The sequence below is a fragment of the Schistocerca cancellata genome, unplaced genomic scaffold (assembly GCF_023864275.1).
Source record: "Schistocerca cancellata isolate TAMUIC-IGC-003103 unplaced genomic scaffold, iqSchCanc2.1 HiC_scaffold_1147, whole genome shotgun sequence".
Lineage (NCBI taxonomy): Eukaryota > Metazoa > Arthropoda > Insecta > Orthoptera > Acrididae > Schistocerca > Schistocerca cancellata.
This window is the reverse complement of record NW_026047146.1, coordinates 7,850,297-7,873,630: the sequence shown is the minus strand read 5'-3', so window position 1 is coordinate 7,873,630 and position 23,334 is coordinate 7,850,297. Positions and strand designations below refer to the sequence as shown.

Genomic DNA, 23,334 nt, shown 5'->3' with positions numbered 1-23,334 from the left:
GGCTGCTGCCTTTTTTTTCTTTTTTTTTTTAATTTTTAATTGGTACAGAAAGATGAGATTTTATTCTGTACTTAATTGTGATCACATCACCTATAGCGTGCTTAGTGACGGTGTGTGAATGTTGTAATTCTTCAGGTTATGTTCATAACAATTAAATACCTGAGTTGTTAGTGCTTGATTTTGGCCTGTCCGGTAAAATCGCTACGTGTATCTTTGTAAAGGAAACGGCTGAGAGGGTGACGTGTTGTCAGGAACAGTTTCTCTATACAGTGATCTCCATCATGTACTTCGTGACTAACGATAAAAGGCGGACAGTGAAATTCAAACATTGGCTATGTTAGTACGGTTATGTTGACTTACTTAGCAGTAATAATCAGTGTGATGATAATTTTCTGTGATGTGATGTAGACATATAGGGGCTCCATATTTTAGGGCTAATGTAAGCATTTTTTTCAAGTACCCACAGTTACTATATACAGCACATCATGTTTTGAGTATGTTCACATGAAAGGAAATGCTGTAATTCTGTTGCATTTTGTTAGTTTTCACTGTGCTTCGATTACTCGTGTCGCTAGTATTCGTCTAATCATGTGTAAATACCAGTTTGTTGTAGTGTGTGGGTTTTAATGGAGTTCTGTATGAGTACTGTAACATTATTTACAAACTGCCGAAATACAAGTACAGATTAACTGTAATTTGTCTAACATAAACCATTACATTTCATCAGAACTCAATAGCTCATTCATCACAGTTACAGTTAGTATGAAGTCGTTTCAGTAAATCAGTTTTGTTAGAAAATGCTAACCAATGTTTAATCTTGATGGTAATCAAGAATGAGAACTTACGTGTTGCAGTGTGCAGTCTAGGGTACAGGTATATGGTTTTCTTAAATAGCAGGTAAAGATTCTAAAATGATGATGCTTACTGTACTAAATTGAGCATACTTCCGTGAAAGAATACAGATGAAGGAAGTTTCAAGGTAATGCCTATGTTGGAAATGCATATTCACTGATAAACAATCCGTACATCCGGATTTTCATCATGTCCCTATCACACTGAACTTAACACAATGAACCAAGTGTAGAATGAAATATTTGGTGTTATTCAGTAATATCGCTGCAATCAATTGACTACTTTGATTGTTTGTAATGCTGAAGTTAATGCATGCACCCAAAATTGCACATCTACCATAATTGTCACTACAGGACAGTATCCATGAGCCAGTGTTACAAAGGAGCAGTTACCTAGCAACTTTAAATGCTCAGTTTCCAGTGCATGTTACTTTATGATTGTTCTCACTCTTCATGACCTTAGAAATGTAAATGAGTTTATATAACTGAACACACTTTTCCTCAGCCACTTTCAATCTGTTTACTGTGTAATCAGTCATTTACTGCACGCAATATATGAGTGAAAATACTGCCTCATTGTAACAGAAACTGAGTAAAACTTTTCTTATCTGATTGCTTTTTCTTTTCAGACTGTAGAACTGAAGCCATGGACCAGGAGCCAACTATGTGGATAAAAAAAGAGGGAACAGATGAAGTACAAACTGAGTTATGCTTCATGGTAAGTGGCTTACTTGTATTTCGTAAGTGTTTCGTTAATTTCTGTGTGTAGTATGATGTGTGGATACATACAATTGATGTCATACAGCTGGAAACAAGAATAATTTTGTTTTCTAAATTGATGAACTTTCAGTCTTAAATATGACATTTTGCACAGAGCATTGAAGTAAGCCTTGTATTAAACCTCACATAGAACTGAGGAAGGGTTTCAATTTAATGTTCAGTAAACATGGAAAACTTTTTTAATGCACAACCCAATTATACTGATAAAATGGTTGCCATAAGATTAGTATATTCTGCTCTGATATGCTTCTTTTAAATGACAACCTAAGACAACTTAAGAATAACTGTGACTATAGTGAATGTTAGGAGTGCCATTAAATTTGTAAATGGTATGGCGGCAGTTAACGAATTATTGCAGTGTATCGTGATATGGAATGAGAATTGTAATTTATTTATTGATGTAAAATAAAGGGTTGACCGAAGTATCCGATCCCACCCGTCGGCTTTGACCCATGACGTAAGGCTGTTGTGGTGTGTGACATCACGACTTAGTGGAATTTAGCTTATGAGAGTGGCATGTTTGTAGTTATTGTTTTGATGTGATTGGTGGTGCTCTCTTGTGTGTTTACGTGTTGTGTGTTAGGTGATGTTTTTGGTTTAGTTTGCGTGTGTGGCACGTTTATAGGTGGTGTATTGTTGTGGTCAGTGGTTCTTTCTGGTAGTGTGTTTATGGGTAGTGTGTTACGTGGCGTATGGGGTTCATTTGCATGGTATCGGTAGTGACTGTGCTTTCAGCGGAATATTTTTCAGTGAGTTAACAATTTTGGTTTTGTTATGTCGATGTTATTGTAGTTTCTTCTGTTCATCATATGTGAATTATGGTAAATGGCTTTTTTTATGTCTTTGGTAGGAATGGATATGACCGACAAGGTCAACAGTTTTCAATTGTCGGCGATGATGGGGGACAGTGTGTAGCCTCTAATAAAAGTTCTTCAACTATTCAGAGTTTCGGATGAAGTTTTGAAGTGTTCAGTGTGTCGTGAAGAAATGAGGCTTACTAAAGTTCCGGCGTCTCAGACCAGGGAGATGTCGTAAGGATAACAGGTCAAGGGAAGTGTTTCATTCCAATTTTCTTGGTTTTTTGAGTTTTTTGAGGTAGTTATGATTGTGGATGTGGTTGTAGTTTTGGGTTTTATGATTTGGTATTGTTAGTATCTGTTGACCTATATAGGTCAAGGGAAGTGTTCGATTCCAATCTGTGGTTGCTGTGGGTGTTCCAGTATCGAGAGTTTCTGTTAAGCTATATAGGTCAAGGGAAGTGTTATTTGTGGGATCAAGAGCTGATATTGAGCTATATAGGTCAAGGGAAGTGTTCGATTCCAATTTGTGGGATTGGGAGCTGCAGTTGATCTACATAGGTCAAGGGAAGTGTCAGATTCCAGAGGATAATTTGGGGAGTTTTGTTTTGTCGGTTTTTTCATCGTGTTGTGTTATTTGGTATGGTGGTGTGTGTCTAGATTTGTTTATATTTACTTTATCCCCTTCCAAAAACCCCCAATTTCCCACACTTGTCGCGTTAGTTTCATTGGGTTTTTTTTGTGGAATGTGTGTGTGTTGGTTTTTCAATGTATATTCGTGGTCATGTTTACATAATGATGTCATAGGCGCCATATTCAAGTCGTAGTTTTGACATCGTGGGTCAAAGCAGACGGGTGGAATCTGACGCTTCTGTATTTCCAAAATACATTAATTTGTAAATAATTTTGAAGTGACTCTCACATGGTCACTAATCTGAGAAATACATTTTGTTGGCTTTGAATATGTGAACAATATGTAAGTAGAACTGTCAGCAGTAAAGTTAAATTTCAGACAAATATCACATGGAAGCATAAATTGTTACACAGCAGAATGAATTTGTATGTTGGCAGCGAAGTTTTGATGGAACCATGGGGTTACACATCAAATATTGGCAGGTGTGTTCATAACCACTTTCTGTGTTTGCTGCACATTGTTACTCATATCATTTGTGAAACGGCCACAGTGTTAAAGTTACTGGTGTAAATAATCTTACTTATACATGTCCCTTAAAATCTGGTGCAGTGCAACTGTTTGTATGGTATTCAGCCATCAGCAGGGAAACAAATTCACATGGTGCCACTTATATTTTTATTCTGCCAACCAGAATTGAGGGTACTGACACAGTCACACAAACTACTTGTGTGCTGTCTGTGCTGAAAAAGTCTGCTTCAGCATACATCTTAGGTGCAACTGCAGAAGTACTGTGATAGCATTAATGCAGCATTTGCATTTGAATATATGTGAGTGCTTCATTATAGTTCATACAAACTATGTGATCAGCTTGCAATTCATTTGACAAGCTGTATCACAACACTAATTCTAAACCATCACAGTGAGGAAACGGTAGGAAATTAAATTTAGTAAATTTTATGAAATACAGTAAAAGAGTGGTTAGACCCAACATAGTTAAAGCCTTGGCTTTCACCCCTGACGTAATGATGGTTTGGCATACAGAATGATATGTATGCACAACACAAGTCATGTAAATGAAAATCAATTTTAAGAGTCATTGACCTTGGACCTAAACTGGAGAACTATTCAAAGGCTACAAGGTTAAAATGTGGTGCTAGACCCACTCCCCCCTTGAAATATTGGTTGTGGTGGGAGACTGATTCATAGTGCAGCTCAAGGCCTAGCCTATGTTCAAAGGTGGCAGTGTGGCTGTGAGCTGACAAAGCCTAGAAATTTGAAAGCCAAGTAAAGGATGTGGTAAAAAATTGACCAGTAGCACAGCCTAAAGTTAACCAAAAAATCCAAATGGTGCCCATAATGTTAACTTTTACCTACAAGAAGTCTTTCATACTCTGTGTGCTGTGTTAGTTGATGGACTGAACTTCCCTATGACCTTAACAGATAAATGTAGACATTATATCAGTTGAAAGCCACCTTCCTTGCCAAATTAATTAAAACTTAATTTTTAATTGGTGTATATTTTGGGCATAAGCACATGCTGGAAAGGTGGCACAAAATTTTTATTTGGATATGATTGAACCATTTTAATTAATACAAACTTTATTAATATTTTACATCTTTATTCTTATAGTTTATATATTTATTTCAAACATAATCACCGTGGCACTGAACACCTTTCTCCCAGTGAGACACAAGGTTGTTGGTGTTGTCAAAGTAGAATGTTTGACTTCATTGGCAGACCCACAGCTTCACCTCTGCTCACACTAATTCATCACTATCAGAGTTAAGTCCTTGAAGGTGTTCTTTAGGTTTTGGAAACAGTTGAAAATTCTTTGGGTCAAACCGGGACCATATGGAGGATGATCAATAATTATGAATCAAAGGTGTCGACCTGTTGCAGATGCAAAAAAAGTTATGTATGGTCTGGCATTGTCATGCTGAAAGAGAGGGTGCTCCACATGTGGATGAACTATTTGAATTGGTGCTATGTTGTCTGAGGGTTTTTTCACGTGCTGACACAGTTAAATAACACACATGTTAAACACTGTGACAGGAGGGTGCTCCATATTGTCTCAGCAAAGTGGTAACATCAACAGTGTAATATGCGTGACAACTGATATTAAGAACAGAATCAAAATTTTAGAGTCATTATTTTCTGGTACACCCTTGTAATAAATTGATGCATTTGACAATAGCCTCAAATGTTGCGGAATGGTCCCTTGGCATTGCCCAGCATCCATTTGGAAGTCATAATACTAAATCCATATACACAACAACCAAAACATTATGACCACTGATCTGCTATCAGTATAAATTCATCCAGGCAATAGCATCTCACCTTGTCTTCTAGTCAGACACATGCACGTTGCCTGGAGTATCAGTGAGCATCTTGTCTTGCTGTAAAATAGGGAATGCACACAACCAGAGTTTGACTGAGAGCAGATTTTGATGGGCTGAAGACTTGGTATGAGCATTTTGGAAGCTGCACAGCTTGTCAGGTGTTTGAGTAGTACTGTGGCAGTTGTCTTCAACACATGGAAAAACGAAGGTGAGACCATGGCCAGACATTATGGGGTTGGGCAAGTACCCCTCATGACAGATGGTAGACATCATAGGCTGGGCAGTTTGGTAAAACAAGACAGGCAACAAACTGTGGTGTAACTAAAATGAGACATTAATGCTGGGCAGAGTACAATTGTGCCTGAATGCACAATGCTCCAAACACTCCTAATGATGAGCCTGTGCAGCTGGTGACCCACGCCATGACATCGACAACAACTGAAATAGGCATGTAACTATTGGCACCGGATGTTGGCACAATGGCAGAGCACTGCGTGGTCTGAAGAATCCTGATACCTTCATCATGCCTTTGGGAGTGTGCATTTCTGTCACCCACAAGGGGAACAGCCCCTAGACTCTTACACTGTCGGGGCCTTCATTATACTCCGGGAAACAACCACGTGGGCACCCATGGGTCCAGTGGAGCTCGTGCGAGGCACTACGTCACAAAAGGAGTATTGTAAACTGGTTGCAAAGCACATCCACCCCTTCTGTTGTTGTTGTGCTCTTCAGTGATGAGAATCGATTGATGCAGCTCTCCATGATGCTCTATCCTGTGCAAGCTTCTTAATCCCCGAGTAACTACTGCAACCCACATCCTCCTGAATCTGTTTAGTATATTCATGCCATGGTCTCCCTCTATGGTTTTCACCCTCCATGCTTCCCTCCAATACTAAATTGATGATCCCTTGATGGCTCAGAACGTGTCCTACCAACCAGTCCCTTCTTCTTGTTAAGTTGTTCCACAAATTCCTCTTCTCCCCAATTCTATTCAGTATCTTGTCATTAGTTACACAATCTACCCGTGTAATCTTCAGCATTCTTCTGTACCACCGCATTTCGAAAACTTCTGTTCTCTTCTCGTCTAAACTACTTATCGTTCATGTTTCACTTCCATACATGGATACACTCAATACAAATACTTTCAGAGAAGACTTCCTGACACTTAAATGCATACTGTATGTGAACAAATTTCCCTTCTTCAGAAATGCTTTCCTTGGCATTGCCAGTCTACATTTTATATTCTCTCTACTTTGACCGTTATCAGTTATTTTGCTCCCCAAATAGCAAAACTTATCTACTACCTTAATTGTCTTATTCATAATGCAATTCTGTCATTATCATACAATTTAATTAGACTACATTCCATTATCCTCATTTTGCTTTTGTTGATGTTCATCTTATATCCCTCTTTGAATGCACTGTCCATTCTGTTCAACTTCCAGGCCCTTTGCTGTCTCTGACAGAATTACAATGTCATCGGCAAACCTCAAAGTCTTTATTTCTTCTCTGTGGATTTTAATTCCTACTCAAAATTTTTCATTTGGCCCCTTTATTGCTTGCTCAATATACAGACTGAGCGACACCAGTGATAGGCTAAAACCCTGTCTCACTCCCTTCCCAACTACAGCTGATTGGTAATTTTCACACCTGTTAACATTTGCTTTCTTTGGGGTTGCAATTATTATATTCTTCTTGAAGTCTGGGGGGTATTTTGCCTGTCTCAGACATTTTGCTGATCAGATGGCAGAGTTTTTTCAAGGCTGGCTGTCCCAAGGCTATCAGTAGTTTTAATGGATGTTGTCTACTCCTATGGCCTTGTTTCAACTTAGGTATATCTGCAACATCCAGCAGGAAAAGGGGAAATTAAGTGAAAGGACTGGATGGATTGGGGTTCACATGAGTCTCCATTGTTTATTAAAATGTATTTATTTAAGAAAAATAATTAAAATCAGATACATTTGCAGGATTACAAACAACACTCTGAACTTTTCAGATTGAAGGCATTACAAACCTTAGTTTAGTTACAATTTAAATAAGGCAATAGTTAAAGACAAAGGCTGTGTTGACACCAGTTCTTAGATTTGAGATTCAAATTTTCCATCTTCACAAACTGCAACTCAGAAAATGCTTCAACAAATGGACAAATAATTATTTGGAAACAGATGGCTCTTCAAGACAACATAGAAGCATAAGACATCTCAAAGATTAAAACTGAATAGCTACATTGGAAGACAGAGCAATTTATAGCTGCGTCGGAACCAATAGAAAAAGGAAATTCTTAAAATACACCTCCAAGTGCATCTAGATAATTTAATAAAGTAAACAGGTGCACTGATTTCTAGAGCTGCTTTCATGCAGACAGACACAGCAAGTCTCTTTAAATCTTGCCCCAGTGAGCAGTTAAATAATTAATAAGAGAATGAGTGTGCACAGATTGATATAACTGGCTTCAGACACAGTGAAAATTCTATTAAGGTATACCGTAGAAGATGTGTAAGTGATTCAGTATGTGAATGTGCATGCATTGCAGCTCAAGAACGCCCTTTAAATAGGAGAACCAGTAATTAGTAGTCAGAACCAACTAGTAGCAGTAAATAAATAACAGGTGCTAAAAGGTCACTCCATGACAACTTTCAAATAACAAACAGTTGAACAACTAAATGTAGTAAGCAGTAACTAGCCCTGAGACAGAATAAATTTCTTTCACTCTCCAGCTCACAAATAGCCACTGAACAAACACAAAAAACAATCAGAGCTCAGTAACACTTTTACACACTTTTGCTTGTTCCAGCCTGTGAGCCTCAAATGTGCCTGTTACTTACCAACAGGCTATATTTTCACAAGTCTGGATGACATCTGAATATGACGTGAGATTCACATAGAGATGATCAGCATGTGACCATTATAACAGTGCTAGACAGTATGTACAACAAATGCACTCGACCCAACAAACCCCCAAAAAATCAAAATGTACAAAATTTTAGTAGAAATTTTAAATAGTGATTTATAGTGATTTACGTAACTTGAGTGAAGTCAGCCTATCAGTAGCTGGCAGCGGTGAATTCCATGAGGCTGATGTACAGAGGCAATATTAACAGCCACAGCATGATAAGCTTGCCCTGAGTCCAAGTCCAAAACAATCAGTGTGCCACAACAGTAGAAAACTGGAGCAGACTAAGGAGTATCTAAATTCCACTGTCATTCTCACTTAATACAACCACATGGCCACGATAGTTGGGCAGATCAATGGACTCGTCAGATGATTCTCATCAAAAACTTCGTCTAAGGCTAAACATGGTCACGCTTAAAGCAGTGTTCAGGATTGCCAAATCATCGAATCCACTGCTGAATGCGGGGAACTGAATAGCAATAACAAGCTTGTGTGGTTGCTGGACACTACCCTAACCCCTTCCAAGGCAACGCCACGAGGCATTAAGTCATGCAACACAACTCAAGTCAGGCAGTTTTTCAGATGAGAAAGATTGTTGCGTAATGTGACTTCCACAGAGTAGAACCAGTAGCAAATACAGATAGCCAAGACCACACCAATGTTCCGTCTTTTGTTAACACCTGTGCCTGCAACTATTGACTTGACAGAACTTTTAAAGGGCTACTAGTCACTCCATTCTGTCAATTGTGGCTGAATGGCAAATACTGTTTACATATCCTGTGTGGCTCTACTGTGCCCCATGGCTCCACGAGTTCCAAGCAAAAGAAGTGACATCACCAAGTGCAGGATGGGAATTCAAAGAGGTAGCCCGCCATGGCTCAGATAGTAATAATAATAAAATCATAATCATATTAAGCAAACTGGTGCTTTTCATTTATTATTATTATTATTATTATTATTATTATTATTATTATTATTATTATTATTATTATTAAAATCATAATCATCATCATTATTTGTACTTGTATATTAGTATTATTGATGGCAGTTAATTAATACAAAGATCAATTAATAACATGTTGCTGTATTCTTTCCATTTTCTGTCCAGCATCTTTCTTCAGGGCATCTTCTTTGCATACACCATTTTGCTTCATTATTTTGTCGATACGCTCTTTCTTAAAGTTAAGTTGTCTACTTAGTTTCTATCCGTAAAGCGATTTCCAATCAAAAATTATTATTTGGCTGCTAATTATCTAATGTTCTCAACAGATCCCCATATCAGTTTAATGATTTTCTTCCTATGCTATCACTATTTTATTTGTTCTCATTCCAGCACTTCCTTTGACATGACGGGTTTTTCAGTCTTGGTATGCTGATGCTGCTCCATAAATATTCTTTCCAGAACTTTGTCTTCTTTTGAGATCAGCAAGTAAAACCCATAGTTCGGATCCACAAAATAGGACTGGTGTAGCCTGTAGCCTACTCTCTCTTTTTGTACTGTTAGGAACGTGCTTGTCCCATGAAAAGGAATTCATGAAGTTAGAATAGTATTACGTAGTGTGCCAAGGTAGGGTGTGTGTGTGTGTGTGTGTGTGTGTGTGTGTGTGTGTGTGTGTGTGTGTGTGTGTGTGTGTGTGTGTCCACACTGTTGGTGTAAGCTGTATTGTAATTTGATATGAACAACAACGATTTTTTGATCAACATTGATATCATTGTTTTAGGTAGTAGCCATGTTATTTTATTTGATTACAGTACCATTATATGCATATGTAGATAATGAAACTAGAAAATATGATTGAAAACAACAGCATAGGGAGAAGGCTGAAGCTGAAGATCATAATGAATTTTCAAAGGCATTGTCATTTATCCGCCTTACAATTTTTTGCTTCCTCCCATTGAAGTATAGCATAGTGAACTGATCAGTCAGAATTTTGAACTCAAAAGAGAACACTTAACCATAACTTCTATTTAGTTATAAAGTAGTATGACAGTTGGGGTTTATCTGTGTGATACATTTTATATAACGTGGGAGGACTATGACTGCTTAAATGTACTTATTACAGTTTGTTATTTTTGCCACAGGCCCAAGTTTACCCATGCAGCATGAATGTAAAAGAAGAGTTGGAGGAGGGTGCGAATAAAGAGGTAATTTTAGAATTTATATGACTACATGCAATTAATCATTGCTGAGCTGTGGTAATCAATTGCTTGTGTGTATTCAGTTTATCAGTCCGGTTTTTACTTTAGGGTAAAGAGGACAAGAGTTACAGTATTACAGTATGCCCCAGGTTGGAAATGAGGAAACAGGTAAAATAGAATATTTTGTTACACTTTACCCATCTGGATTTAAACATTATCTTTCAGCAGGTGAAGTTCAACTTGTGAGTTTTTAGAATTGCTTCTTTACATTATAAGCACAAATAAGAATTAAATGAGATTGCATTGATGAAGTTATGATGATTGGTACCAAGACTTAAGCTATGATTTCCTGTTTTAATGAGCAGTTCCCGTAATGGTTCCGTGTATGTGAACTCCTGCATTGGATGTATTTATTCGCCATGTGATACTGCTGTGACAGTTACAGAATCATCCAAGAAAAATCTACACAAAGTACTGCATAAAAAGTAGGTGATCCTAACCTACTGAGTAGAGACTAAGATGTCTGTGCACACATTGCAATTGGTATGGACAGGCAGTCTTGTGAAGTACTTTTGAACAGTTTTCTAAAAGCTGTCGTAAGCTGCTAGTTTAACAGCCCACGCAAAATTGAAATAGTTTAGACACTGTAACTACAAACAGGCTTGCCCTTACAAATGGTATCAGTACAGAGAGGCGATAGTGATCATGATGCCAGCACAGCAACAATTGTAAATTAAACTTCCTGGCAGATTAAAACTGTGTGCTGCACTGAGACTTGAACTCAGGACCTTGGCCTTTCACGGGCTAGTGCTCTACCATCTGAGCTACCCAAGCACGACTGACGCCCCGTCCTCACAGGTTTACTTCTGCAAGGTTCACTTCTGTAAGGTTTGGAATGTAGGAGACGAAGTACTGGCAGAAGTAAAGCTGTGAGGACAGGGTGTGAGTTGTGCTTGGGTAGCTCAGATGGTAGAGCACCTGCTCGTGAAAGGCAAAGCTCCCGAGTTAGAGTCTCGGTCCAGCACACAGTTTTTATCTGCCAGGAAGTTTCATATCAGCGCACACTCCGCTGCAGAGAGAAAATCTCATTCTGGATGGTAAATGAGGTTAATGAATCCTTTAAGAATGCTAGGAGAATAGATTTGCTAGGAAGAGCTGGTAAGTAGTTGTTAGCATCCCGTTTAAACGTCATTTACTGTAAATCACACACTGAATAAGTATGTGGTGAGTAACTGGACTACAGACAGAAAAGACCCACTGTGGTTTAATGTCAGAATTCAGAAAAGACTGAGGAAGCAGACTGTTGTACACTCAGTTCAAAAAAGTATGCACAGTGGTGACAGGCAAGTGTTAATGGAAATTCTTCTGTCTGTAAAAAGATCTATGTGTGAAGCATACAACTACCACCATCATACATGAACAACAGATTTTACAGAGAACATGAGACATTTCAGGTCAAAGACTTCTATCCAGGCAGTCAGTGACCAGTCTGGTGTGGCTTTGGAGGAAAGCAGATGATGATCACTAACCCCTCTGTGTATTTAGTTATCAAGTTTGTGCAGGAGGATCATACAAACATGTTCTTTCACTCCCACATAGACCCCTGTTTGGGAACGTAGTAATAGGATCCCTGAAGTAGCGAAGCAACTGGAAGAGTTGAAAACAAAATAGTTGCCATGTCCAAACAGAATCACAAATCATTTGTCCAGTGAGTACTCTACAGCATTGGCCTCATACTTAGCTTGCATTTATTGCAAATCTCTCTCCTAGTGCAAAGACCCAGGCAGCTGGGAAAAAGTTCAGGTGGCTTCTGTATATAATAATGGTAAAAGAACATACCTGTAAAATTACAGAACAATATCATAACGCTTACTTGCTCCAGAGTTCCTGAACATATCCTCAGTTTAAATATAATTAATTTCTTTGAGACAGAAAAGTTTTTATCCACAAATCAGCATTGATTTTGTGCAATATTCATCTTGGTCTTCCGTCAAATTACATACTGTGAATCATGGATGACGGGCAACAGACTAGATTCCATATTCCTAGATTTCAGGAGAGCGTTTTAACAGTGCATCACTGCATACTGTAAATAGAGGTATGAGCATATGGAATAGGTTCCCTGAGATGTGAATGGCACATAGACTTCTCAAGTAACAGAGGCCAGTACTTTGACATCAACAGTGACTGTTTCTCAGAGACATGAGCATCATGAATAGTGCCACAGAGAATAGTGCCATATCTATGTATGAAATGATCTGATGTGCAGTATTCTGTGTCTGTTTGCTAACGGCATTGTGTGTGGGGAAGGGTCATGACTGAGTGACTATGAGGATACAAGATGACTTGGACAAACTTTTTATTTGGTGTGATGAATGGCAGATGTAAAAATATTCAAGTGAATGCAGATGAGTAGGAAAAACAATCCCATAATGTTAGAATACAATATTGGTACTCCACAGATTGACAGTCAGGTCAATAAAATGTTTAGGCATAACATTGCAGGGGCCGGCCGGTGTGGCCGTGCTGTTCTAGGCACTACAGTCTGGAACCGCGGGACCGCTACGGTCGCAGGTTTGAATCCTGCATCGGGCATGGATGTGTGTGATGTCCTTAGATTAGTCAGGTTTAAGTAGTTCTAAGTTCTAGGGGACTGATGACCTCAGAAGTTAAGTCCCATAGTGCTCAAAGCCATTTGAACCATAACATTGCAAAGTGATATGAAGTGGAACAAGCACAGAAGGATGGTGGTAGGATGGGAAATTATCAACTTTTTTATATTGGGAAAACTGTGGTTCATGTGGTTCATCTGTAAAGGACGCTACATATAGAACACCATAGAAGAGCCTAGTAGTAGTAGTAGTAGTAGTAGTAGTAGTAGTAGTACAAGATGCCATCAACGATGCACCATTTGGTGGCTTGCAAACTTTCTTGCAGACATACATGCACAGCAGCCAGAAAGAAGCTAATAAAGCTGCATATTCCATGTGAAATGCATTCTCAAGCTTTATAAGTTTGGAAAGCCCCTTTGTAAGGCTAATACGTTGTTCACTGGAGTATATGACAGAGCCAAGGATCGGTCATCTGCTTGGTCATGAAGAGAATACATGACAGAAAGGCAAACATAAAATAAACTAGAGGTAAAGTTGTCATCAGCATGGAGATTTTGAACACTGGAGTTCTCTGTTACACACAGTCCTGCTGACTACCATTTGCTGTTACTCTGTTTCCACCTCTGAACTGATTTACCCAACTAGTTATGAAGTACCTGCCGTTCAGTGATCAAGGATCTTTGGATTTGTAGTGTCACAATTACCCATTGAGCCACCAAGTACTAGAAAAAGGCAGAAGCATTTAGCAGTAAAGTCCAGAGCTATAATCCATATAATTCCATATGGAATGCACTCCAAAAGTAGATGCTGAACACATCAGAGGTCACATGACCATAAAGTGTAGTTAGCAGATTCAGTTACACAAAAAACAGTGCTGAACAGACACCTTTCTGCCATCCGAATTGTTCATTTATGGAACAGTGGTTTGTCACATGTATAGAAAAAGTCAAAGATCATTCCAGTTTGTAAGAAAAGTCACAGGAAATACGTGCAAATTTACAGACATACCAAGTTGGTGTAAAAGTCTTCTTGAATGATTTTGTGATCCCTTATGATGGCACTTGAAAAAAATCAATTCATCTGCAAGAATGGAAATGGATCCCATAATTATCAGTCATGTGAAACTGTTTACTCTGCTTTTTCACAGTGTTGCCACAATGTAGTCAGCCTGTAAAATGAGACCATAGTTCTGAAGTAGTATCTGTGGGAAAGCTAGCTAAGTTGATGTGCCTTTCAATGACTCAGCACTTGTGCCATGCAGTTAATCATTACCTTATGCCTTAAATTACATGGAAGCAGTAAGATATATTAGAACTCAATGGTACAAATAGATAGGTGTGAAGTACCTGCCATTACCACATGTAAACTATACAGATACCTTCTCTTGTGATTATGTCAGTCAGTCATAGCTAACACACACACAACCTGTGGAATGAAACTGAATGTTTCCATAACTGCCTACCTATTTGTCGCAAAACGTATTTTAAGTATAGTTATATGTTGGAAATACAAAAATATTATTGAATCTGAGAATCCTACTTTCACTAATGATTGAGGGGTTATCACCAATAGCATGTGCTTTCATTTATTGCATAAATTTTATCCATATCCATTCTTTTCCTTCCTCTCCCCTCAGCTCTTCTGGCACTCCCATCTCAGTGGTGTCTCACTTGTCTCTTTTGAGTGTACATTCCTTGCCTTGCTAAGTATTTGAAGGGTTTGTACTTCAGGTTTCAGCCAGCTTTCAGTTCCAAGAGTATTTTGATCATAACAACTTTCTGGAGGGCATTAAATTCAGGGACTACAAATACATCAAGAATTTACTGTTAACATGTTAATGGTAGTATGGTCATTACTTTGTATGAGGTCTGACTAACGTGCATTCATCAGAGGATCTCAAACTACTGCCTAGCCTAAAAAAAACTTGCTTTGTGTAGTGCACCACTGACCCACGAAGTATTCCTACAATTCTCCACCTCATAACGCATTTCCAGCGGTCTGCAGTTCAGACAGCCAGAGAATCGATGAAGCCTTTGGTTGAGACCCTCCACTCACGCCAAACCAAAGGACTTGAATCAATTCTGGGAATGCTGATACAAACTGTGTGTGTTGCATGCACTCATGTGTGACACAGGGGCTCTTCGTCATTTGTGCTACCTCTCAATACAAAATGAAGATGGCTTCAGAACCCAAACATGAGCCACAGCTTGTAGACAGCCACACTCTGTGTGTTTGGTAGGCACAGGCAGGACATTTTCCACATCTCGGATGAGGCTCCCTGGCAGACACATTCAGTAGACATAGGATTCATTTCCAGTCCTGGATGCCATTTTCCCAAGGAGCTCCATAATGCATTTGATGTTGGAGCTCCTCATTAACTAAAAAACTTCTCTTCACTTGGGGCTGTCTGGAACCTGATGAATGAATACCTGCCAGTCCACTCACAGGGTCAATGGGTGAGGCAGCCTCTACATTCACTCTCTGCCTCAAACAGCGCTAACTGTTATGACCCATCCCTCACTATTTGGTGAGGACAACTCAGCCACATTGGGTGCACCACAAGGTGTCTTGACAGCAGAGCCATTGGGCAAAATAGGAGGCACCTTAGGCATTCTATGTGATGAGCCAGATTCTCGGCCCCCACTACTACAATAGGCAGCAGCCTGAATGCTGCTGAATGTGGCAAAAAGCATCTTCAGCTGTTGGTGAACGGAGGCCAGCTCCTCCATCTGCACACAGCGTGCACACATTATACCCATTCCAGTACTACTATTCAAGAATTAACAATAAAACGCACAGAGAAACAATATATCTAGCTTGCTATTGTTCTGATGTTTCACCAGTGAAGGCTAATTCACTATTGCGCTGTGTAGCTGTTCATTCAAAAGAATTAAGAGCTGTGCAACAGACCACGAATACACTTTAAAGTTAGTAAAATATGGGATTGCACCTCCTTACTACAAAAGCATGGAAGGAATCTAATCATAAAATGAGATGAGATAAAGACACACACACACACACACACACACACACACACACACACACACACACACACACACAGAGAGAGAGAGAGAGAGAGAGAGAGAGAGAGAGAGAGAGAGAGAGAGAGAGAGAGAGAGAGAGAGAGAGAGAGCTACATATGAAGGGCTTATTTCAATAGTGGTACAAGTCCATTACACCCACTTTTCTGCCTATATTGCTTCTGAATTTAATGATCCAAACAAAGAGAAAGAAAGGTTCATGTCTAGCAAGAAGTCATATGCTTGAATATTTGTGGTTTCTCAACTGCAGATTTTTCAGCACAGATTTAACTTTAGGACTCCGTATCTGAAGATGAACAAAAATGGACTTGTACTTCTATTGAAATAAGCCCTTCATATGTAACTTGATTCTGAAACAACTCTAATTAAATTATGGTATTTTTAGCAGTCAAATTATGTACCGGCTTCATCTTTGTTTCAAGTAACAGTAACCCAATGCATACATGCTAATTGATTTTTAGTGCTATGGGTGTTATTTCAGGCAGAATTTGGCTGCTCAATAATGCTACATTCAAGGAGCAGAGATTGTTGACCAAAAAAGGTCATGAAAGTTAGCCCGAAGTAAAGTTACATATTTTTGGTTAAACATAAATGGACGGAGTCACTATCACTGCAAAACTAATTTTTATTCATATCTAATCCCAACATGTCAAATATGCATGTGTTGTCTGTTCTTTTGGACATGTCCAAGGGGACAGGCAGTATTTTGATCCTGCAGCCACAATGAGTCAGGGACAAAGGAAGTAAAGACATTAGTTGTCTGTGGGCATTAATTTACATCAATGGGGAGGATTGAAAATTTGTGCTGGACCAGGAATTGAACCTGAGTCTCATGCGGACTGGGCAGTTGCAGTGACAACTGTGCCATCTGGACACAGTGGTCATCATATCTGCGTGGACTGCTCTAGCATGCTTACATACCACTGATGCAGTGCTCATGCTTATGATCCTCATTACACATGGTGTCTCACTGGTTCCTGTAGGAGTTAAAGTGTGGTGTGCATCTACACTGAAAGGATCATTGGCTGACATCACCTTAATTATATATGTGGTGTCCATTCTTTCAGATATGTCAATGTATCGTCACATCCTGTTCTAACAATCTGAACATGTTTTTCTTACTGCAATCATTTGGCCAGCATTGTGGACATGAATGTGTAATATCGGCTTTCCATATTTGTTATCATTTCTTGGTCAAAACAAATGTCACAATATGGTATAATTTTGCTTGCTGGGATCAACCAACAAGAATGGGGACAAACATTCAGCCAGTGTGATATTCCTGCTCTCACTGTGCTATTATCGTCAACACTCACTCATAGTGCCGCACATCACTGCATCTGAAAGGAGCAACAATGCATACTAGGAGCATTAAGTGATTGACTACTGATACCTGGTATCTTCTACTGGTTTGAATAAAATATGCTTATCTTTCAGTAGGTAATTATGCATCCCTTACAGTGCTGTGCTGGTGTCACATACTGCAGTTTGAGCCTCTGAGACAAGCAGTTGTTGGCCATTCAAAACAAACAAAAGACAACTGTGTAATAGACTGCATGAATCTATGCATTACACTTTTGTAAATACGAGATTACATCTCTGAAATGTACTCATTGCTGCTACACAGGGACCCTACCATTTTCCAGAGAATATGTAGTAGAGATCACAAAACTAATAAAAGATCTGATCTGAGTCATAAACTCAGCTCCAAATTAGGTGATAGTAGTTCATCTGCAGCTTGACTCCATAAATTAAAATATGTTCTCTTGCCTCACTAACAAATGTTCATTGCCTCTTCAGCCAACAGCCAAAAAGTGAGCCTAGGATGGCCTCTGAGCCCAACCAACAGATTTTGTTGTTGCACACGAGCCACAGTTCACAGCTGGCCAATGGCACTTGCACCAGGTCAGACAGTGGTGGATACAGAAAAACCTCAAGGAGGGTTCACTACAGATATCTTGAGCTACCTTTACTTTTACTGTAATAAAAGGTAATAAAGTCATCTGGAAAGTGTAAGAAAGTTTTATTTAAACTGATTATACACATATACAAGACAATGCTGTCTTATGATGTTAAAAAAGTTAGAATTGTGGTTATGTACCTTAAATGATGAATTCTATGCACCTACTCTTCCTGACAAATTGGTTAATTACATTGTCAGCAGGACAAGCAATGCCAGGGTGAGTGTCCAACTGAGGTAAGCCATTAAGTCAACCTTCCTTCACTGTCGACCTCGGCCATGTCTTTGTACACCACACTGTTGAAAAACTTCTTTCTACTGTAGCAATAGACAAATATTATGTACAGTGTGTGCAAAGTAGGATAGTCAGATCTAGAACAGAGAGACAATGCTTGCATAACAAAATCACAATCATTAAGGGTATTTATGCTCATTGCTTGTATTGAAGAGTGTCGCATTAGTCTCTTGTTAATCAGAAAGTGTGAGTCTTCTTCAAAATACAGTAGTTCAGTTAAGCACTGATTTAGTTTGTGCACCAGATCATTACCATCATGTTCCAGTAGTTGTGATGGCAAAAGGATGTTGAATTTTAAATGATAAATATTTTCTTCAGCAAAATGCGCCATCATGCCAGTCATAACATGGTCCAGTGTTTGAATAAAAAGTTACTTTCCAATATGTCATAGCATCATTATGATTGCAGTTTTCCCTGTGTCTTTGTCTGCCTGTATGACAAGGAAAACTCATCTCCATGTTTCTTTTCAATAACTCCCTTTGCCTCTTCAAAAAATCGAGCAAAGTGGCTGTCAGCATTAGCTCTCATGCTGTTGTACACTTGAGCATTGAATCTAATTTTGATTTTGCCATTTGCAACGTCCAAGATAGGGTCTTTTAAGATTTTGCTGACTGGATATGCTATGCGCATGTCACTTAGTGTAAACACATTCATAAGAAACTTCCCCCCTCCCTCTCTATTTCCCCCTACCCCCTCCCTCCCTCCCTCCCTCCCTCCCTCCCTCCCTCCTCCACCTCACACCTCCCCCACCTCCCTCCCTCCCTCTTCCACATGTCCCCCCCTCCCTTTACTTTCCAATGATGCCATATTCATTTGATTAATGACCAAAATGTCCTCCTGTTTATGGGTTTACAGCTATAAGATTATTTGCATCTCTATATTATCTGAATTTAATTTTGAAATGTTGCCACACACATATATCAAATTTGTATATGTGAGTATGACCATCCGATAGAGTAGGTCATATTGCCTCTGAAATCAGAGTGGATTATGTGACAGGAATAGAAAGTGACAATATGCCAAATAAATACTGCACAATGGCTGATAGCAAAATCAGGGCCCATAGAACTGATTTGGATGCATTCTGACACACACTTCCCAATCGATAAGACTCTGCAAAGTTGGATGATACTCATGAGAAAGGAATATTGAGAGCTGTCATATACACAGAGAAGATAGCAAGTAGTTATAATTCAGAGATTGTTTTCTTCTTTCAGTCTGTTGAAGATCCATTGGGAATATTTTGGTCCACTGATTTCATCAAGGAGGATCCTGAATTAAATTTGGAAATGAATATAACTGAGAATACTGTAAGTATTTACATCTCTGATGTATTGTTTGTAGTCAAATAATAAGTATTTTGGTAAGTGTGTAGAGTAAAAGTTGTATTGCAGTGGAATTGTCACAGATTGTCAGTCTTCTGGAATTTGTTGCTATTCGTAATTGTAGAGTATTCTTATACTCTTGCACTTGAATATCATATCACCTCTTACATTCTCATTGTTTTAAATAGAAGTGGAACGGGATTAGTGTCTGGTATAATCCTGTTCTCTGTAGCCTTTGTTGATATTAACTACATTGTATAATGGTGGTATGTGATGGTCATGAAATTTACATTTAGATGAAGTGTAAGTTCCAATAGTGTAGGTCATTTGAGAAATATTCCTCCTTTCAACAACTTCTGATAAATAGAATTCAAAAGAACATTGGCTGTCTTATCTTTTGTGTGAATCATAGTTATTCCTGAGTTTTCCTAAAAAAATTTTCGGATTTGAAAAACAGAGATGAAATTTGTGTGTTCTAGATCAGCCCCGATACGTTGGCACATATTGTGGCAGCTTCTGTGGTACCTGTTCTATTAATTATAAAATTTTCAGTAATAGAAAAACTCTGCATATGGCTTTTGGTGAATGATTGTACATAGCTGAAGCCATGTATGACCTCACCATTAGAGTCCTGGCAGATCTAAAGAAAAAAGATAATTTTTTTAAGTATGCTTTATGACCTTGCTAAGGGAAGGAGATGCTCACATTGATAAACATGTCACAGGAATGAAATTAGACAAAGACTGGGAACATTCAACATACAATTGCTGAAGGTTAGGTACTGGCTCTCTCTTGATCTCATTGTTCATAAACAAATGTTCTGAAGTTATAAAGGATTTTTCAGGCACTGAAATGTTGGCTTCGTCAGACACTGGAATGTGTGGTGATTACACAAGCATACAGGTCAAGGATCCAAACTATCATGATATGGACAGCTCAGAGAGTATGTAAAGGAGTGTAGCTGATTCACAGCTAACAGGCCAGACTTAATGTCACAGAGACTCATGTTGTGCCATTTTAAACAAATGAAAGGGATGCATTGGCATCACAAGTAGACAGGACAGTAAGTGAAACAGTAGTAGTGTTGTTCCACAAGAAGGGTTTTACAGAAATGAGAAAGCCACACATAGTAGTAAGGGATGTGCATATGGGTAGTTTGGCTAAAACAGCGATCTGTAAGGTGTCTTAGGGCATAGTTGTACTCGTCAAAGTGGCTGGATTGTAGTTGGTGACCACTTACCATGAAAATACAAAAGACCATACTGACCTTTGTATGCAGCCCAAGAGATCACAGATCGATAGAGATGTCTCCATGGCACCAGGGCCAGAGATTCAGTGATAGTGTCCACTGCATGGAGTGCTGCTTCCACAGCAAGTGTTCAGAACAGTGTGTTGCTGGTTGTGTGGTCTGGAAAACCATATCATGTGGTTGACACTGAAATCACTGACGTGTACCCCACTTGTTACTTTGAAAATATTTAACTTAGATTAAAGAGTGGTAGACACCTGAGAAATCTATGAATAGAAGTGATCCTGAGTAATACATGCAGTTGTGTAGTGAATATCTTAGCTCTGTCAGCTAGAGTGACATGCAATCTTTGTGGTCTCAGGAGCATAAAATGCAAGGGCTTAATAATGTAGCAGAAAAATAGGGCTGACAATTTTGATAGTGGCACATGGCCAGCAAGATTCTGTGTTAATTGTGGAATTGGGAATTTTATTAGGTAATTGCATGAAAAGCTAGAGCAAGCTAGCAAGATAAAGTAGTACTTTGTTGTAGAAGCATTTCAGTGCCAGTCTGCTACATCTGTTACTTGTAGGTTCAAACAACACACAAGTGTAATGGAGATCCTTCAGGAACTCAAATGAAAATTCCCAGAGGGAAGGTGATGTTCCTTTAAGAAACGCTATTGAGAAAATTTAGAGAACTGCCATTTGAAGCAAACTACTGAACGATATTGTTGTTTCCAACATACACAGCACATAAAGACTATGAAGGTGAAATTTGAGAAGTCAGTGCTGATTGAGAGGCACATACACAGTCTTTTTCACTTGTATTTGTGAGTGGAATGGGAACGGAAATGACCAGCAGGGTTATGGGGTACCCTTCGTGATGCGCCATTAAGTGGATAGCGGAGTATAGAAGTTTGTGGAGATACTAGGTAAAATAAGTGGCTGACCAATGTAGTAGGAGCAACAATGATATTTTTCATAGTAGTAAATGTACATATACATACATACATACAAAATAATCTATTAACAGTTCTCATAATTAGCCATGTGAGTAGATTAGCACTTGTCACAAACAGCTGGTTGTCACTATACTTCACAGAGGTAAATTCCTGTGGGAGCTTCTGCCTTAAGATTTGCAAGCTGGCTTATCCCACATCCATCCACATCTTCATTTATGGAATGCAATGTGTAAATCAAAGAATGAACAAATGAATAATGTTCACGCCCCATCTCTAGCCAGAGCTGAGGTCGCCACCTTCCCTCCATTGTAATTCAGTCACATTTCCTTTGCATTTGTTTGTCTTTGTGGTCATCTTTTCCCTACATGTGCTCATCTCGCCTTGTCTTTTTGAGGTGGACGTTTTAATTTGTTGCAGAGTGGCTGGCTCATCCTCATTTATTATTGTGATCAGCCAGCCCAGACTATATGCTCTATGGTTTTAATACCTTCTGCTTTTCTTTGTGGTGTATGTTTCCCACATTATTTGTTCATTCCATTCATTTTCTTTTTAGGTGTGGTGCTGAGTTTTTTTGTACCTTGAGTTTTGCTTCCGTCAGGAAAAAAGGGACTGATGACCCTGTAGTTTGGTCCCTTTATACTCAAAACCAACCAACTAACCAACCAACCAATCAACTTTCCATTGCTTGTTGTTGATCTGACATTGAAATTTGTCCCATAATTCTAATACCATGAATAAAACTAACTGCAGTTCTGTCATTATCCATGATGAAAAAGTAGAATACACACTGCTATATTATTGAAAGAGAATGTGGAGTATGATAATTCAGTTGAATATTGGGTAGTAATATTGACAGCATGATTCAAGACCATGTGTGCAATACAGAAGTGTGTTCAAAAGAAGGATTCTAGGGCATAAATATGTAAATTAAGTTAAGGCTGTACAAAGAATACCATGCATTGATGCACAATGAAAAGTCAATTTACTTGATAAACTCCATGTCAATAGGTGTGCCAGCCAGACAAAAGGAAGCAAGACAGACAGTACTTCATTGAAACAAGCTACTTTAAAGTATGAAGTCCAGTCAAAAGAAGTGTGTCAAAAAACATTGCTTGACATATTTTGCATCACCCAGCAATGAAAACTCACTCTTCAACATAAACTGTAAAGTGGAGTGACCACTCCTGAAGATGGCTGAGGAAAATATTTGTGTAGGCCACATGTCATATCAAATGACAGGTCTCTGATTCAAGAACTCAGTTTGAGTTTCTCAAAGTAAGAATAAATCTTCGAAAGAATGTCTGTACCACAATCTCAATTTATGCAGAAACTAATGATTCTTTATGATCGCAGCTTCAGATGAGATACAAATGCACAACATAGAACTTAGTCAGTTGTCATGCAAAAGAAAACTGAGCATCCAAACTGCTGAAAAACAACACAGAAGTGGCTACAAAGGAACAACAATATATATG

At 38.8% G+C, this 23,334-nt stretch overlaps 1 protein-coding gene across 1 annotated transcript in view; it reads left to right on the top strand.

Annotated features, from left to right (window-relative positions):
* The first annotated feature begins 225 nt into the window (after window positions 1-225).
* The window catches only part of LOC126159797 (uncharacterized), a 35,003-nt gene continuing 11,894 nt past the window's right edge, over window positions 226-23,334 (top strand). The window contains exons 1-4 of the mRNA XM_049916578.1: window positions 226-336; window positions 1,481-1,569; window positions 10,378-10,440; window positions 19,560-19,652. Of these exons, the coding sequence (XP_049772535.1) occupies window positions 282-336; window positions 1,481-1,569; window positions 10,378-10,440; window positions 19,560-19,652 (300 nt within the window). The 5' untranslated portion in view covers window positions 226-281. The remainder of the gene's footprint in view (window positions 337-1,480; window positions 1,570-10,377; window positions 10,441-19,559; window positions 19,653-23,334) is intronic.